This window comes from Dasypus novemcinctus, chromosome 22 (genome assembly GCF_030445035.2).
Source record: "Dasypus novemcinctus isolate mDasNov1 chromosome 22, mDasNov1.1.hap2, whole genome shotgun sequence".
NCBI lineage: Eukaryota > Metazoa > Chordata > Mammalia > Cingulata > Dasypodidae > Dasypus > Dasypus novemcinctus.
In genome coordinates, this window is record NC_080694.1 from 43,060,888 (window position 1) to 43,080,294 (window position 19,407).

A 19,407-nucleotide genomic window follows, 5' to 3' on the forward strand; every position below is an offset into this window, starting at 1 on the left:
GCACTGATCACCTCCTGCTCAATTTCTTTTCCTCGCTCTTTACTAGAAGGCACGCTCCTGGGAAGCAGGCACTTTGAGCGCCTTGTCAAATGCTTATATCCAGGGCCTAGAAGAGTAAGCGCCTGGCACGTGTTAAGCACTTAATGTATAACACAGAGTGAATGAGTAAAGCAAAGGAAAGGATCACCTGGATCAACACAACTATCCCTGCTGCCCGCAAGTCTGAGCATGTTTTCCTCTCCTGCTGTAAGGACCAGCTCTCTCGCCTCTTCTCTCAAGGCTCTGCCTCCAGACAGGGCTGCGGCGCCCCTCTGCCCCCCACCCTCACTGCTGGTTACGGTTCCTCGTTCTCCGCCCTCTTTCCTGCTCTCCCTGCACAGGCAGGGCCTGTCTCTGTCCTTTGGGAACACCCAGCACCACCGATCCTGCTCTTTGACTGGGTCAGTCGGGATGAAGGAAGTGTGGGTGTGCTGAAGAGGCACTATCACAGAATCAGTGAGTGCGCGGTGGGGACCGTCAGGGCAGGGCTTCTTCATCCGAGGAGCGCTCTTAGACACCGTCTTTAATATGGGCAAATCTTGGCTGAGTAGGAAAAAGGCCAGGAGCCTCGGGGAGCCAGCGGAGGGGGCTCCTCCTCGGCGATCCTCTTCCAGGGATGCTGAATGGGGACCAAGAGCGAGACCCGAGGCCAGAGGGGGTTCTCGGCCCTCTGCCGCCTGGACCACGAGGGCACCCTGCTTTTTCAGGCTCCCGTAGGAGGGAGCAGCCTAGTGAGTCCCGCTGTGTTTAGAGTCTGATTGTAAAGAAATCTGAGGACAAATGCCCATCCTGTTAGTGTAGTGGTATGAAAATTTCCTGCACAAAAAATGGAAATAACGTCACTATTTTTTCTCTTTCAAAAATTAAATTCTTAATGTCACAAGTAGAATAGTCTTTCCCAAACTGTTTGGAGGGTTTCCAGTTACAAAATTTTGACCTTATAAGGAAAAAAAATAGGGATTTTAAGGTCAAGAGTAGATGCGAAAAATTTACAAAGTATTTCCAATTTTTAAAAAATGTTAAAAATACAAAGGACAATAGCAAATGCCATGGTCACATTTTATATTAGCAAAAATTTACTGTATAGTGGATTTTCTAATTCCCATCCCTTGCTCACAAGAATCATGATCTCCCTAGCTATTTTAATGAGATCCTTGTAAATTCATTTGGTATATGCTACTAAGAAGATACAAATATCTTTCCCCTCTATTTCCTTTTCTACCCTGGTACCACAGAACCTAAATAATGTGCTTAAAACCAAACCTAACCAAACATTATTTTACCCACTTAGATCTTTGCAATCAAATGTTTCTCAACAGCCTCTCCCAAATGCAGAGGGTATTAAAGGTTTACCTCTACCCCTGCCTGACAGCTTCATACCAATCTCTTCAACCTTCCTTAGATTTCAGCTTCCTCCTTATTAATGAGCATAGATGTACATTCCTAAAGCCCTGATTTGTTTTTCATAAGTGTATTTTAATATCTTTAACACATGCTGCTAAACCTATACACCCAGTGTTGTCTGTTTTCTCGCCCATTTATCTCTAAACCCTTTCCTCTGTTACGTTTTTCCCCTCTCTCCAATTACTGACAACAGGAGTGGATCCCAGCTGGATTCCAGGAACTGAAGTTTCTATGGCTGCCTCAGAGGTACACAGAAAAATAAGTTAAGCACCCATCTCTTCGTAACAATTAAACCTCAACCTTTTTACTTCTGTTCCCTACCTCTCCTTCCCCAATCAACTAAGGGGAAATTAAGACTGTGGCTAACTTCAGGAGACTTCCTCAAGTGAACCCCGCTCACTGCATTTAGAAACCTGGAAATGGCCATGAACACAAAAACATGAGAAAAAAAAATCTTCTCCTCTTGTTAGATTAAAGATGTACCTCTAAGGTAGGCAACGATTTAGAATTTGACTCCCTTTTAGATTAAATTGAATTTTTCAATTTTGTTTTTCAAGTGGACTTAGAGGAGAAAATGCTACTTGAAGGCATATCACTACCCGCCCCTCCCGCCCCCAAACGTTCTGTTTAGATCTTTCTCCTTAGCTCCAGACTCATATATCCAGTGGCTACTAAACAGATCCGCTTGGGTGTTTAATGGGCATCCCAAACTCAACTCTTAATCCTCTCCCTCCACGCTCCTGTCCTCTCCTAACGTTCCCCTCCTTAAAGTCATCGCCGTCCACCGTGGCCAAGTCAAAACCCAGAAGATGACCCAAATCTGTTCCAGTCTTTTGCCACCATGTGTGCTAATCTATCAGCAAGCCCTATGGGTTCCACTACTGTGCTGTATCTAGGTTTCATCTACTTCCATATCTACTACTGCCACTCTGGAACAAGCCATCATCCCCTTCTATCTGGACACATGTAACGGTCTCTTTACCAGTCTCCTTGGCCCTTTTGAACCATTGCAGCCAGAATTATCTTTTAAAGACATAAATCACATCCTTTAGGAAACGGTATTTAAAAACCTGAATTTTATAAAAATTGTAATAGGCATGGAGAATTGTTTTAATACAACTTACCATTACTAAATCTATTCCCTAGGAATGAATATTTAGTCCCTCCCTTCCTTCACAAAATCTAGTTGCCAAACCATGCATAGCTTTAATGTTCCAGGGGGTAGTGGTGGTAGTGCAAAATTATTTTTTGAAGCATATTCTTCACACTGGTTTTTGGCTCTTTTGATTTCTCAAGCAGACTTCAATTAATGGCAGAGTTACCAGCCAAGAACACGATGATTATACTTTTCTGCAAAGTTGCCAAGACACTTGAATGAGCCTCACCTATCTCCACACTAGTTAGTAGTAGACTTTTTATTTTCTCTACTTACCTGGAAGGTATCTTGATTGTTTTAAATAGTACTGTTTAGCTGTTGAAGCAGATGACAATTCAGAATCGGATTTTCGGGGAACAGCGGCAGGTAAGTTCTTGTTTTCATCTGGTGAGTGAACGGAGCCCGAGGCTACTGAGTCTGGAAGCCTTCAAAGTAAACAGCAGGTAGCGTGAGAGCAAGGAGAGAGGACAGCGACTGTGTTCCCACCCACCCTCTGTAGATCTTCTCAAACCAGTGGATGTGATCCCCTTCAGATGGTTTCCATCAGACTCCTCCTGCTGATAGAAATGTGAATGGTAACTTTCCCCCCAGGTGATGTGAGGCAGCACATACAATCATTTCTACTACGTGGCAGCATGTAACCGAAAGCTTTATAACTGGGCAGCAAATTGTCTGTGTATTCAATGTTTGTATCTTTCCTGCAGCTATGGCACTTCTGGGTTTGTACTGTGGGAAGATGACATATTGGAAGGGAAGACTATCAGAGCCATCCTGTCTCCTAAAAAAATCATCTGTAAGGTTGCTTGGGACACGGTTTGGGTTGGGCTAAGAGAACACAAATGCCGGAAAGGCTCCCAAATAACGTTTCCAATTAGCCTAGTGACGTGCACAGAACATCCAAGTTTATTGGGATGTGTCTGTTCCCAACTAGGCAGGATGTGTGTCCAGGGGTTAACCACCAGCTGGCTGTTTGGCGGTGCCAGGATTAAGATGGACTCTTTGCCACTTAGCCCCTACCTCCCACAGCTCTGTTCAGCTGGAGGAGCTGAGGAGTTCCAGCTTCAGGCTTAGCTCTCTTGAGCTCCTGGAGCCGTTTTAACCTCGGCAGTACACAAGGTAGCCCATCACTCCCAGTGGAAGAGGCTGTCATTTGCTTTGCTGCCCATTAATCAGTGTGTCACAGAAAGCCCTTTAGGGCACACTTTTCGCCCTGCCGCCCCAGTGCCCGGGCCTCCTCTGCTGGGAATGCACTGCCCAGCTCTTGTCACCTGACTCCAACATCCATGTTTACCACCCAGAAGATTCTTACTACCGAGGCCTACGTGCCAAATCACCCCTGCTGGAAATGGACACTAACTTGGTTGGCCTTTTGAGCTGCCCGCTCTGGAGACAGAAAGGTCTGCTTCATTAGACAGCAGCCCCACCCATTTCTAGTTTCTTTCCCTTCTTTTCCGCCCAGCGCAGTCATACCGTAACTTGCTGAAAGTCTACCCATCCGTCAAAACTGCCCACTCTGAAAAGATTCCCTCTCCTGCTCCAAGAGGAACTCAGATCCCAACCCCCCAGTCTGTCACTAATGGCACTTGAAACACATTCTGTCTTGTGTTATAGTTATTTCTGCTACTACATGTTTGGTGAATTGAGGTCAAGAGATAGTATGTTTATACCTTTGCCTAACACCATCCAGGTATAAATACAAGTCTACATATACATATGTTTCTTGTTTTTGTTCACTGAAAGAAAAAGCCAACCATTAAAGACAAGATTTACATTCTTGTATTTGATACTTCATATACTTTATTGGGGAGCCTGGGCTGTCTGAGAGACTGAGCAGGAAACTTCAGAGTCCCTTCAATTCTCCAAGTATTTGAGTGCCTACTGCCTAAAGAGGTAGTCTGGTATAGAAAGAAAAAGACCTGGATTTGAATTAAGCCTCAGCCACCTTTGGACAAGTTACCCAACCTGAGTCTCAGCGTCCTGTATGACAGAAGTTTCACAAGGTGCTTACTATATGGCAGTAAAATAATAATTATTAACCTAGAACTGTGCAAGGGCCATTTAAAGAAACCAAAAAAATAAAAATGTGAAAGACATACCCAAATGAAAAATTCAATCTCATTCTCTTTTAAAAGAATTTCAGAGAAAAGGGGTAATTGGTGTAGCATGTTGAGGAAATGTACCAACTGTTCCCCTGCCTGAATCAAGCTTATGGGCTACAACCTTGATTTTAACTACATGTTTTGATTCACACCTTTTCCATTCCCAAAAATATATGGATAAAGTTCAGTTGAAATTTACAAAGGTTAAAAAAGAACTTAAAATAATTTTAGTATTAGATTAGAAATGAAACAAAACTGTGTGTGTGATTCCCACCACTTTTTTTGCTGAACTAATAGGTAAATATTAAAAACAATAATACAATGGCAAGCAAATGAATCCCCTTATCAGCTTATTATCACCCTCAGTTCCATTCCCAGTTCTCACATTTTCTCCTTTTTGATAAAAAGGATGAGTAAATGAAACCAAGGAAAATAATCATGTTTTATTCACTGATATTGTAGTTGTTTTTTATCTTTTTGGACATTGTTTCCAGTCAATACCTTCAACAGAAAAACCTATACAGCAAACTGGAATTCAATCTGGCAGTCACAGTTTTCCTTTTTATAATAGTTTTTCTCATTTTAACCATACGTGTTCAAGTCATCTACCACTTTCCCAGTGAACTTCAATTTTTTTGTGCCCGCATTCCCAAAGAATTGTTTAAAAAACACCCAATTATGTAGCTTCCTATAGAGTTTATTGGTTTTTGTTATTGTTGTTTTTTAGGATACCAGGGATTGAACCCAGGACTTTGCACATGGGAAGCAGGCCTCAACCACTGAGCTACATCTGCTCCCCAATAAGAGTTGGTTTTTTTTGTTTGTATGTTTGTTTTTAGGAGGTACTGGGTATTGAACCTGGGACCTCTTACATGGGAAGCAGGCATTCAACCACTGGAGCTACATCTGCTCCCCTCCCTACACAGTTTTTAAGTTGGCATCTACAATTTTTCATCATAAGTAAATTAAATTCGTTTCTGTTTCTTGTTAATAGGAGACAGGAAGCAGAAAATATTTCATAAGATGAAATATGAAGATCAACTGTAATTGGAGTAAATATTTCATGATATAACTTGATAAATAAGTTTAATACTTTAATTAATAAAGTATTCCAAATCATCAAAAAATCATGAACAGTTTTATCCATGGGTTTTGAAAAGTCAGATGGTCCCACAGAGCATTCTAGTACATTTATTTTTTAAAAACAGGCATCACTAGGCTCTGTTACTTCAGTGGTTCTTAATTTCCAGGCTTTCCTACATTGGCTAAAATACCCTATTTCTAATTCTGGGTTTTTCCCTTAGGAGAAATACATGTATACAACACAAGGAACAACAGAAAGCCTTTGTGCTAGTCTTCTGATTTCTCCTTTGTTTAGCACCTAGGAGGTTATTACACACCAGGGCAATGTGAAATTTGAAATGGCCAAGAGGTGTTGAGAAGGATTCAGCAGGTTTATTCTCAGCTTCTTGTATTTTAAAGAAGAGTACCTATGGAACTTGAGGATCTAGAAATTGATTGGCCAAAAATTATCCAAGCATAGGGAGCCCTTAGAGAGTCTTCACTTATGCTCAGGGGTAGGAGCGCCCCAAAGTGGAGACTTCTGCACTGGACAGGGCCAAGCAGCTGGAAAGCAGGCTTCCCTGACTCATGCCACCCACTTTCTCCCCCTATCATTCTTCTGTGCCAAAAAGAAAAGACATTGACAGTATCTTTCCAAAATGTTCACCAAAATATGACCCAGCCTCACTTCAAAATTGAATAATGTACTAATGACAACCCAATTTATAGAAAAAAGGAACTGCTGGAAGTATTAAACTTCCAGGAAAAGTTCAGAAAATGATAAAAGCTGAGAATAGCAAGCAAATGAATAATTAAATCTTAACACCATCGGCATAAATTATTAACTTTGTAGGTTGTACTTTCTGCAAATAGGCATGTGAATTTCAAACAGGAATAATGATCATAATTCACAAGCACTCTATAAAAATATAACAAAAGCCTCTGAACACATACACAATCCTCACCCGTTAACACTGAGAATGATAACTAAGAAATCAAGACTTTTACCTTTTTGGAGATATGTGTAGAGATTTAGGTTTTGTGGAAGAAAACAATATTAAGCCACCCACTGTCTTTTAATGTCTACATTTATATTTAATGAGTAAAATAATGTCAATGCATGATAAAAGTGTATTTTCCTGATGAATACGAAATCTTACCTAAATGGAAAGTCTTTTTTCCTTTTCTCTTTCAAAACACCCATGCTTGGTTTCTTGGAATGGGAGGCTCCAAAATCATAGTCATCAAACTCTTCCCAACTATCTCCAGACTTGAACACACTCTGACCCCAGCGTCTCCTGGCACTTTTATGACTCAGTGTCCCATTTGGCTTCTGTGGTAGAAAATGAGTCATCATAATCTTTAATCACTTACTGAATGCCTTTCATGCACAAGCTTGACACTAAGAGTCCACATCCTCAACTAGAAATATATAGGAATGCACAGGGAGGAAATATCTCTGTGAACTTGGATTGAGGGAGACTTGAATTTTTAGGATCCAAGTTGACTTAGGATCTGGAAAACTGCCACTTGGCTGTGTGTCTTTGGGTAAGCAACTTAACTTCTCAAGGTCTTAGGTTTTTCATCCTTAAATGAGGATATGAGGTCTTGATTTAATGTTTCTGAATTTAATAGTAAATACATCAAAAGTCCTTAGACTAGGGCCTAGCACATAAGAGTTACTAAGGGGTAGGATGTATTGTTACTATCATTATTCTAGAGTTTGGAAGAGGAAATGTATCAAGTAAGGCTTTTTAATAGCAAAGTGCCAGAGTTTGTTTTGCTCTGGATATTTACCAAAGCAGACAGTTCGTGCAGCTAAAGATAGGGTTGCAAAGGCAGAATCATGCTAGATACAAAGGCCTTGAGTGTCTGGCTAAGGAGCTGCAGCTATCTTCCGGGTAATGGGCAACACATGGATGCTTTTGAGCTGAAAAGTGATGTGATAAGGGCAGTATTTGAGAAAGGTGAGGCTGTTCCGACAGGAGGCCTTTGCAATTACAGTGGCAACAGGGTCATCGTGGTTGGAGAGCTGAGGAAAGAATGCATTTTGACGCTAACAAGGAATAAAAGGGCTGGGCTTTGTGACTATCTGATTAGCAGTGAGTGGCAGATACTTCCAGGTTCCTACGCAACAGCCACTCTTCCAGATTTTGTTCGGTGTAGCAATAAGCCCAGTTAAAATACCTCATATCTCAGCCTCCCTTGCAGCTATGAGTAGCCAGGCTGCATAAGCTAGCACGTGAGTTGAGAGTGCAAGTCTATTGGGAGACACCTCCAGGGAGCTGAGTTTTAGACTCAGCTGGCACGGGCGGTGACTTTCACTCCTCCTCCAGCCTTGACTGCAGACGGGACACCTGAAGGTGCCACTGCCATCTTGTGGCCGCGGGAATGAAATACCACATGCTAAGGACGGTGGGACAGGAGGACAGAAGCTGGTACAGGCACTACTAGCCCTGAGCTGCCCACCACCTGACTTCTTGTTTAAGGGACAGGACTCAGGTTTCTGTTTAACGAGCTAAATGTGATCCTAAGGGACACAAAGAGGAGAAAGAGTAGGGATGACTCTGGAAGAAAAATAAGGAGATCAGAAACGAGGAAGAAGCCCTGGCTTGGAGCAGACAATGAGTGTTGTTTGTTTGTTTTTTAATTAGAGAAGTTGCTGAATAACAGAACAATCATGCGTAAAAGACAGAACTCCCATGTACCACCCTATTAGTAGCACCTTGCATTGGTGTGGCACATTTGTTACAACTCATGAAAGCACATTTTTAGTTGTATTATTAATTCCAGCCAGTCCAAGATTTAACTTAGGGTTCACTATTTGTGTTATACAGTTCCAAGGAGTTTTTTTAAATTTTTATTCAAGGGATATATACACAATCTAAAATTTCCCCTTTTAACCACATCCAAACATATAATTCAGGGTTGTTAATTACGTACACAATGTTGTGCTACCATCACCACCATCCATTACCAAAACTTTTCTATCATCCCAAATAGAAACTTTGTACACTTTACCCTTAACTCCCTATTCCCTGCACCAGTCCATTTCCTGGTAACCTATATTCTAGGTTCTTCTCTGGGTTTGCTTATTTTAATAGTTTCACATCAGAGCGATCATGCAATATCTCTCCCTTTGTGCCTGGCTTATTTTACTCTACATGATGTCTTCAAAGTTCATCTGTGTTTTGACATGTATAAGAACTTCATTCCTTTACAGAGTAGAATAATATTCCATTGTGTATACAGTCCACATTTTGTTTATCCATTTATTGGTTGATGGACACTTGGGTTGCTTCCATCTTTTGGCGGTCGTGATTAATCCTGCTTTGAACATGAGAGTCTCTGCTTTCAATTCTTTGGGGTATATACCTAGAAGTAGGATTGCTGGGTCATGTAATAATTCTATACTTTCTGGTCAAAGGTCAAATTGTTTTCCAAATGACTGTACTATTGTACATGCCCACCAACAATAAGTGTTCCTATTTCTCCACATCCTCTCCAATACTTGTAATTGTTGTTGTTTTTTTTAAATAGTAACCATTCTAGTGTGTGTGAAATGGTATCTCATTGTGGTTTTGATTTATATTTCCCTATTGGCTAATGATATTGAGCATCTTTTCATGTACTTTTGGGTCATCTCTATATCTTCTTTTGAGAAATGTCTATTCAAGTGTTTTGCCCATTTTTATTTTTTATTTTTTATTTTTTTATTTTTTTAAAAAAATTTATTTATTTATTTATTTAATTCCCCTCCCCTCCCCCGGTTGTCTGTTTTCTGTGTCTTTTTGCTGCGTCTTGTTTCTTTGTCCGCTTCTGTTGTCATCAGTGGCACGGGAAGTGTGGGCGGCGCCATTCCTGGGCAGGCTGCTCCCTCCTTGGCGCTGGGCGGCTCTCCTTATGGGTGCACTCCTTGCGTGTGGGGTTCCCCTACGCGGGGGACACCCCTTTGTGGCTCAGCACTCCTTGCACACATCAGCACTGCGCATGGGCCAGCTCCACACGGGTCAAGGAGGCCCGGGGCTTGAACCGCGGACCTCCCATGTGGTAGACGGATGCCCTAACCACTGGGCCAAAGTCCGTTTCCCCCCATTTTTAAATTGGGTTAATTGTCTTTTAGTTGTTGAGTTAAAAAATTTCTTTACCTATTCTGGATATTAAATCCTTCTCAAATATGTGGTTTCTAAATATTTCCTCCTATTTAGATTGTTGTTTTACTGACAATGAGCAGATTTTTTTTTTTTTTACAAATTTACAGGGGTTGGATTGAGGGCATCTGAATGTAAATTCCAAAAGGCATGGAAATTTTAAAAATAGAGCTGGAAAGCAGGTTCAGCAAATATAGCTAAGTTTGGAGCAAGAATATCTGTAAAAAATGGATATGCTATTGCTTGAAGCTGATGGTGTCAAAGTGATGGATGATGACAATAAATCCTATTTTTCAACTTCTATTGTCTAGAAGAATGATCTCTACACTAAAGAGAATAAAAAGATCTGAAGCTCCAGATAAGCAGACTTACTAAGGATAAAATGAGCTGTTACACACGCATTCAAGACTCCTATTTCAATTTAATTTTATTTTAGGGTGCTGATGCTGATTACTGTGGAACAAAGTCAGTAATACTTAGGGAATCCAGTATGTATGCATGAGAAGACAGGAGAAGGGGCAAATAGAAATACTTTTCATAAAATAGAAGGTAGATTTTTATAAGCTCCATAATCAATAGGTTTGGAATAGGATAAGGGCAGAGATTCCAGAATCAATTGCTAAGGGGAAAGTTGTGAGCACTAAGTAAGAAAAAGTGGTAGATCACATATTCCACCATTTTTCGTCAAAAGCAAATACTGACTTTATTTGATGTAGCATATCTGGACTTCAGCAAGGTGGGTTACAGGCTCTTTCATGATAACCTTATCAATGAAATGAGGTAATCAAAGGACATAAAAGGTGGGTCAGTACAGAGTTCAATAATCATATTACTGGATAATCTGGGAGAAGATTCTAGTGGCCTGCCCAAGGGCTTGCTGTTATTCTGTACATCATGAAGAAACAGGAGGAAAAAAAAAGTCCAGGGAAGTGGTCTTGGCCCAGTGGTTAGGGCGTCCACCTACCACATGGGAGGTTCGCGGTTCAAATCCCGGGTCTCCTTGACCTGTGTGGAGCTGGCCCATGCGCAGTGCTGATGCACGCAAGGAGTGCCCTGCCACGCAGGGGTGTCCCCTGCATAGGGAGCCCCACGCACAAGGAGTGCGCCCCATAAGGAGAGCCGCCCAGCGCAAAAGGAAGTGCAGCCTGCCCGAGAATGGCACCGCTCACATGAAGAGCTGACATAACAAGATGACGCAACAAAAAGAAACACAGATTACCCAGTCGCTGACAATAACAGAAGCAGACAAAGACGACGACGCAGCAAAGAGACACAGAGAACAGACAACCGGGGTGGGGGGTTGGGGGTAAGGGTAGAAAAATAAATAAATAAATAAATCTTTTAAAAAAAAACAAAAGTCCAGCTAAATAAAAACCTAGCTGACAATAAGCTGAGCCAAATGGTTAACCTTAGAAGGCAAAATAAAAGGTCAAAAATACTGAATTGAAATTCAGGAGATAAAAATGAGGCCTTGCAACTTTTTGAATCCTAGAGATCATATACCACAAGTATAGGATAAAGAATACTTGATTTAGCAGAAACACTCATAAAAAGTAGAGCAACTTAGAGGTTTTAGTTAACAGAATGCTCAATTCCAGGTCTGTAACTTATTAGCTATATAAAAATTTAGGGCTAGGTTACTGGGTATTTTAACCTAAGTCAAATGCACACAAGGGCCCTAATATAGTGCATGACACTTCATAACTGCTCAATAAATATGCACTTCCTTTCCTTTCCTCTTTATATGAGTCAACATTTTGATGTGCCTTCCAGGATAAAAACAAAACGAACAAACAACACAAACACTGCAGGTCTTTGATGACACCAGCAGACATACAGCAGTGGGATGTCGGAGGTGAATAACCTTGCCTGACACTCCCTACCCACTGTCTGCCTCTAGTTCTGGCAGCCTCACTCTAAGGAGGAAAGCAAGGGGATTCAAAGGCTCCTTGGTACACGGGTCCCAAGGGCTACCCACGTTAGTGTTCCCAAGGCCTCGCACTCACTCCTCAGTGAATGATGTCATCTGCAGTGCACCAAGGGAAATGGGGATGTTTATCCTAGAGAAAAGCAGCCTGGGGAAGATGATATAAGGGCTATCTTCAAATATCTGAAAAGTTGTCTTCTAGAAGAGCTGCTGAAACACAGATTTTAACTCAGCATAACGAATAACTTCCTAAGAGTCAAAACTGCCCCAGGGATGAAGTGGACTCCTCATGACACTAGAGGTGGTGAAACAATTCAGTCATTCAACAAATATATACTGAGAATCTACTATGTGCCAGGCACTGTTCTGGGTTCCGGATCTTTATTGATGTGTAAAACAGACAAATATCCATGTACATTCTAGTAGAAAGAGCCACACAATAAGTACTAGACATAAGCAACAAGTAATCAATAGTATGTTATGATGGGATGGCGGGTATGGTTGGGTCTGATATGGGACTAGACACGGCGTTCTTTAAGATCCCTTTTAGACCTAAAATGCCACCATGCATTTAACATCTCGCTTATAAACTTTGAGGAGAGAGTTGAAACTGTGGGACTTGATGAGATCTCTGAACAGAACGAAGGGGACAAAGGAAATTTCAAACTATGCCTGACACGTGGCGGGAAAAAAATTCTGTTCAAAGCATTTAAAAACTTTTAAAATTATCATCAAAATCCTTAAGATATAGGATCAGTACTCTTGAGTACCGGACTCTTTTCGATTCTTTCTTTGAATTCCTTTGCATCTAAGTTACAGTTAAAGAAATTCTGTTGAATGCAAACTTTAAGCTTATTACTTTCATTCCGAACCTCATTAGACTTTTAGGTTATTTCACATCAAGCGTCTGTCAGGGAGCTCAACCTAGAGTACTCTTTCGTGGTTTCCCCAGTGTTCTTGGAAGTGCCTAGAAACAGAATCCTAACTAGTCTAACGATTTCAAGAGTCACCGTCGGCAACTTACGGCTGGCAGGGCTTTGCCGATCCTCGGAAGCACTGTTAGTTGCTGCGGCTGCTGACTCTGCTGCTTCGGAGGTTGCTGGACACTCAGGTTCTGTGACAGCGGCAGGGGCTGCAGTGGCTGGTGGCTCAGGTTCGCCTGGGGCTGTCCAACAGGCTGGTCGGTTATTTCTGGCAGAAGCTTGGGTTCTAATTCAACTACAGATGGCTTCGATTCTAGTGGTTGCAGCTGCTTATTTAAAGTCTGCTTCGATTCCAGAAGATGTGAAGAAGGACCTAATACCTGACCAACTTGAAAATATGGATGTTTCAATGCCTACAAAAGCACAAAAAATAGCAACATATGCAAAACGATTCCACCAGAATTGACTGCACACAAACTTTTGCTGGGCACTTGCTAGGCATATATCCCTCACTAGCTGAGGTGGGCTTCAAAGACTTAGAAAGTGTCCAATTTTTCCCTTATGATCATGATGACTTTAAAAAAGATAGCTGGAAAAAAGTGATTCGAGAAATACATTTCTTTTTTTTTTTTAATGTAGAAGTATAAGTAACCAGGAAGAGTGTAAAATTCACTTGCAGTTTTAATACCCAGAAAAAGCAACTGATCTATTCACTTAAAAAATTTTTTAAACAAAATCTGCTATAAGCATTGGCTAAATTTGATGAAATTAATTCAGATCAAAATGTGTATACTGATAATGCCTGAATGTCCATCCAAAGGCATTTTTAAAAATAAGTGAAGAAAGCCTTCCACGTAGCTTATTTTAAAATGATTAACTACAGTTCTAGGTACAAATCAGGGCCACTCAGCATGAGTATAACAACATACCTACCAGCAATAAAAAAAAAAGTCCTAAGAAAGTAGATTACAAACATACATGTCTTGCAGCTTATTATATCAACAGACCAGCAAGGAGAAATTGATGGGAAAGAAATATACAAGATCACTGTTTGAGTTTTAAATGTATCAGTCATCCAACTGCTGCCACTACATGGGGGAGGGAGGCCCCCAGATGACGAGGTGGATGGCAGAGTCTACATCAGCCACCTGCAACTGAGGCCGATCTTGCCACCCAGGGGACATCTGGCAGTGTCTGGAGGCATCTTCGGTTGTCACGCCTGGGGAGTGGGAGGTGCTGCTGACATCTAATGGGCAGAGGCCGGGATGCTGCTGAACATCCTACAACACACGGGACAGACTCAGGAGCGCTGAGGTCGAGGAAACTTGATCTAGAGAATGTCTGAAATCTGTGCAGTTCAGCGGTGGAAATGCTCTCCTTATCAGCGGCAGGCGTCTGGTGAAGGAGGCAAGTTCCCAGGTCTGCTACCTCTTGGCTAAATGGGGGAAGGGGCCTTCAGGATAGCCGAGCCCCTCTCCCTTGCACCCACCCCCCACCCCCCGACCCTGTGCCAGCGTGAGGCGCTCCCCTCCGTGTGTACAGGCAGTTTCTAGAGGGACAGAGGCAGCTCTGAACTTGACATGGTCCCATATCCTACAACTGACTAGGTCTTCCTGCTCCCACCAAATAGGAGACTGTGAAAGAGGGTGGGCAGGGAAGAAGTTAGGAATTGAGGGAGAGGATGGGAGATAGATTTTAGCAGAGGTGAAAAGGGTTTTTATCCTAAGATGCTCCCTACTGCGACTGATGTATAATTATATTAATTTTGCTAAATGGGATACAACAAATACAGATAATTTAAATACATCAGTACTTGGCACACAGAAGGCACTCATTCTGAATTAATTTAATCAATTAATTAGTATGTTAATATTCCTGCTTAATAATGCATATCTTGGAGCTGAAATCTTTGTGAATAGGTTTTGTAATTTCAAGACTTCATTTGAATCAAAGGGAAGCCCTTTAAGAGCCTAGTTATCATCCTTCTTAGATGAGAAAAATCTTTAAAAAAATAATACTTATTTTTTCCCCTGATCATTGTAAAGAATAAGGAATGAGGGAGAAAGCTCTCAGGAAGAAAATAAAAATTATCTGTAATCCCACTGCTAACATTCTGGATATTTTTCTTTTCAGTTATTTTTTCTAGTCACATAGCATACATGTTTATTTTTTTTTAAATAAAATCATTATATATATAATATTATAGTCTTTTTAACTTAGCATATGAGCATAAAAATTCTCCCAAATTAAAACTTTATTGAATTTTTTATGGTGGCAAAATATTTCACATTACGAATATACGTGCTTTATTTTTTTTATTTGTAAAGGTGCTTTAGATTACATAAATGTTACACTGAAAATATAGGGGATTCCCATATACCCTACCCCTTCCCCCTCCTATACGTTCCCCATTAACAACATCTTTCACTAGTGTGGTGCACTTGTTACAATTAATGAACACATATTGAAGCACTGCTACTATGGTCTATAGTTTACATTAAGGTTTACACTTTGTACCGCACAATTTTATAGGTTTTGACAAAATGTGTATCCATCACTGCAATATCATACATAACAATTCCAGTGTCCCAAAAATGCCCCATGTTGCACCTGTTCTTCCCTCTCCCTCCCCTCAGAACCTCTGGTGACCACTGTCTTTATATCAATGTTACAAAGTCTTCCACTGTACATGCTTTTAATTTGGAAACTTGTAGGTTATACTTTCAATGGGCAGTTTTCAACTGGTATTAAATGTCTTTGGTCATAAATCTTTACCCAACATTCTATTTGTTTCTGAAGTTCTTCATATATATCACAAAATTGCTTTCCTTTACTAAGACAGAACTAGCCTTTAAACTATTTTTATTTTCTGCTAATTTGATGGATTCTCAGTTTTATTTGCATTTTATGATTGTGAACAAGGGTTGAACATTTTAAAAATAGCTTTGTTAATTTGTATTTATTTTTCTATGATTTTTTTCAGGTCTCATGCCTACTTTTCTAAGTAAATTTCAGACTATTATATTTTTCTTACAAAAGTAACAGAATAAATGTTTAGAAAAATTGGAAAATATAGAAAAAAGTCTCAATGTTTTTCTTATACTTATAGAGGTGCCTTATATTAAGGATCCCAACCACTGTTATATTTGTCACAAAATAATTTTCATTATTTTGTCTTTCAATTTTACCATGTTTATGTAGAAAGGTTTAGGTCATCAAATCTTTTGAGTTTTCCCTTTGTGGCTTCTTCTATCACTTTCATACCAATCTTTTTCTTACCTTGAGACTGAATATTCACTTCTGTTTTCTTTTAGTTTTTAATAGTTTAGGTTTTTAAAAATTAATTCATTACTTAAACCCTCTGTAATTTCTTTGTAAAGCATTTACTTTTTCCTAAAAGTTACCTAATTGTCCCAGCCTCATTCATTAAACAGTCCCTCTAAATCAGTCCAAATCCTCCCTCCTGATTTATGATGCCATGTTTATCTTTTAATGCAACACTGACCTATCTGTCAATTCTTATACCATACCTCCATACCTTCATTGCTTTATCGATTTATAGACTTTATCTGATAGGGCAAGCTGTCCTCCCCTACCACTGCCTTCCTGTTACTTATTACTCAAACATGTGCTTTTTTTTTTTTTTGGTGGTACTGGGGCCACAGATTGAAACTGGGGCCTCATATGTGGGAAGCTGGTGCTTAACCACTGAGCCACAACGGTTCCCCTGAGTTCATTTTTTTTGTTTGTTTTGCCTATTGTTTGTTTTTGTTTTGTTTCTAGGCTGCACCAGGAACCGAACCTGGGACCTCCCATGTGGGAAGCAGGCACTCAACCACTCGAGCTACATCTGCTCCCTCAAGCATGTCTTGACTATTTTAATTTGTAAATTCATAGAAGATGCAAGCAGAAATTCATAGAGGATGCAAGCTGGTACCCTTCTGGCCAATTTCTCTGTTTAAGGAATACAGAAGGGGGCAACAGAAGAAAAAATAGATAAATGGGACCTCATTAAAATTTAAAACTTCTGTTTTTAACATTCTTGACTATTGGTTTCTATTTGCTCTTTGGGATGATCTTTGGAAAAATGTTCTCAAGTTAAATAAAAAAAACTTGTTGCTAATGTTCATACTGAATTTATATTTAAATAATAAGAATATATATTTAAATAATCAAGCTTATTATTGCTTTTTCATTTAAGTCCTTTGCAGGCAGATAAGCATTTTAAAAACCATGAGACTGGAAATACATTCAGAAGCAATAAGGTATAGTAACAAGGGCACTGAGCTGGAAGCCCCGGTGCCACCCTCCTGTGAGAGCCAGTTCTAGGGAGGGATGACACTGCTGTGAAAAAGGAGTAAGAATCCAATCCCTAAACCTTAAGGAGAGCACTGGAAAGTCTACTACGTTGTATAAGAGATGCCTTTTGGCACCCATGACAGTTATCATATGCTTGAATTTTCACCATTAGAGGTTGAATCTTTCAGCTTTTCTTAACTGGGATTCTTCATTTGAACCACAAAAACACAGAAAAATTCTCCCAAGGATGGTATATATAGCTAGAAATTCATTCATTATAAACACTGGATGCCTTAGGGTTTAATTCTCTTGGTAAAGGCCTGGTTGAAAACAGACTTGTCTTCCTAAATGAAAATATCCAATATTGTAAAACCTCAAAATTCATTTATTTTACAATTTTGATAAGCTCCATCAAAGGAAACTTGAAATCCATACTGAATAATGTAATTAAATACAAGTATTTTAAGTTATATAATTTACAAAGGGCTAAGAGCACATTTAGTCTTACCTGGCTTGCTGTTGGTCGTTTCTTTGGATCCCAATTCAACATTTCAGTCATAAGCTGAATGGCTTCACTACTGGCATTGGGAATAAGAGTTTTTAAGTTTATAGGAACACACTGGGGAAAGCGGAAATTCATAGAGGATGCAAGCTGGTACCCTTCTGGCCAGTCACTCTGTGTAAGGAATATAGAAAGGAAAACAAAAGAGAAAATAGATAAATGGGACCTCATCAAAATTAAAAACATATTGATAAAGGACTTTTTCAAGAAAATAAAGAGACAACCTATAGAATGGGAAAAAATATTTGGAAACCAAAAATCTGATAAAGGCTTAATATCCAGAATATATAAAGAACTCCTACAAACTCAACAACAAAAAGACAATCTAATTTTAACAATGGGTGCAAAGGACTTAGATTTTTTTTTTCATAGAAAATATACAAATAGCTAATAAGCACATGAAAAGATGCTCAACATTATTAGCCATTAGGGAAATTCAAATAAAAATCACAATGAGATAACACTTCACACCCACTAGAATGGCTATTATTTAAAAAAGGAAAAAAAAAAACAAGTGTTGGGTGAGGGTGTGGAGAAATAGTGACGTTTTTACACTGTTGGTGGAAATGTAAAATGGTGCAGCTACTGTGGAAAACAGTTTGGCAGCTCCTCAGAAAGTATAGAAATAACATATGATCCAGCAATCCAATTCTAGGTATATGTCCCAAATAATTGAAAGCAGAGACTCAAACAGATATTTGTGTACCAGTATTCATTCTGCAATGTTATTCACAATGGCCAAAAGGTGGAAACAACCAAAGTGTCCATCAATGGAAGAACAGATAAACATGGTTTATACATGCAATGGAATATTATTTGGCCATAAAAAGGAATGAGGTTCTGTTACATGTGACAACATGGATGAAACTTGAAGGCAACATGTTGAGTGAAATAAGCCAGGCACAAAGGATAATATCATATGATTTCACTTATATGAAATAATTAGAATATGTAAATTCAGAGTCAGAAATTAGAACGCAAGTTTTCCAGGGGATGGGGTGGAGAATTAGTGCACCAAAAAGAAACTGCTTAATTGGTGATGTTTCTTTTTGGGGTGATGGAAATGGTTGGTGGTAATGGTAGTACAATGTTGTGAATGTATTTAACACCATTGAATTCTATGCTTGTTAGTCATTAAATTGGAAATTTTAGGTTGTTTTTATGTTACCAGATAAATTTTTTAAAAAAAATTCATAGAACTGTAAAATACAGAGTAAGCCCAAATGTAAAGTAGGGTATAATTAATAGTAAAATTACAACAATATTGTTTCATCAGTTGTAACAAAGTTACCACACTAATACAAAATGTTAATAATAGGGAAAACTGTGTGTGTGTGGGGGGGTAGGATATGGGAGCTCTTTCATGATTTCTTTGTAAACCTACAACTGCTCTAACAAAAAAAGAAAAGAAAAAAAGAAGGGGGTGGAGGTGGAAAGAAAAGTTTTTTTAAGCAATTAATTTAAAAACATAGCAATTACATAAGAATCACTCATGTAAAAATTTTAATTTTGCTTCATATAATTGTATGTGAGAATAAAATGCCAGAAAACATACAATTAGTTGCTACAAAGAGTATAGAAAGAATACTGAATTGAGAGAAAAAAATGAGAAAGAACTTCTGAAAATTTCAAAATATTACACACGTGTCTGGTATTTGGATCTTGATGATGATGACGACACCTGGGTGACTTTGAACAAATAAGGACAAATGCTTGACAAAAGAGTCAAATTAGTACAAAGACCTTCATTATATATTACATACTGTATCCAAAGGTAAAAACTGC

General features: G+C 39.5%; 1 protein-coding gene across 3 annotated transcripts in view; it reads right to left on the reverse strand.

The window, feature by feature from the left end:
- Window positions 1–19,407, reverse strand: part of MAK (male germ cell associated kinase) — a 75,289-nt gene that overhangs the window by 17,077 nt on the left and 38,805 nt on the right. For all 3 annotated transcript variants that reach the window (XM_058285220.1, XM_058285219.1, XM_058285221.1), the window contains exons 8-11: window positions 17,569–17,736; window positions 12,863–13,174; window positions 6,921–7,093; window positions 2,876–3,024 (exon numbers count right to left, since the gene is read on the reverse strand). In XM_058285220.1, coding sequence (XP_058141203.1) covers window positions 2,876–3,024; window positions 6,921–7,093; window positions 12,863–13,174; window positions 17,569–17,736 — 802 coding nt within the window. The remainder of the gene's footprint in view (window positions 1–2,875; window positions 3,025–6,920; window positions 7,094–12,862; window positions 13,175–17,568; window positions 17,737–19,407) is intronic.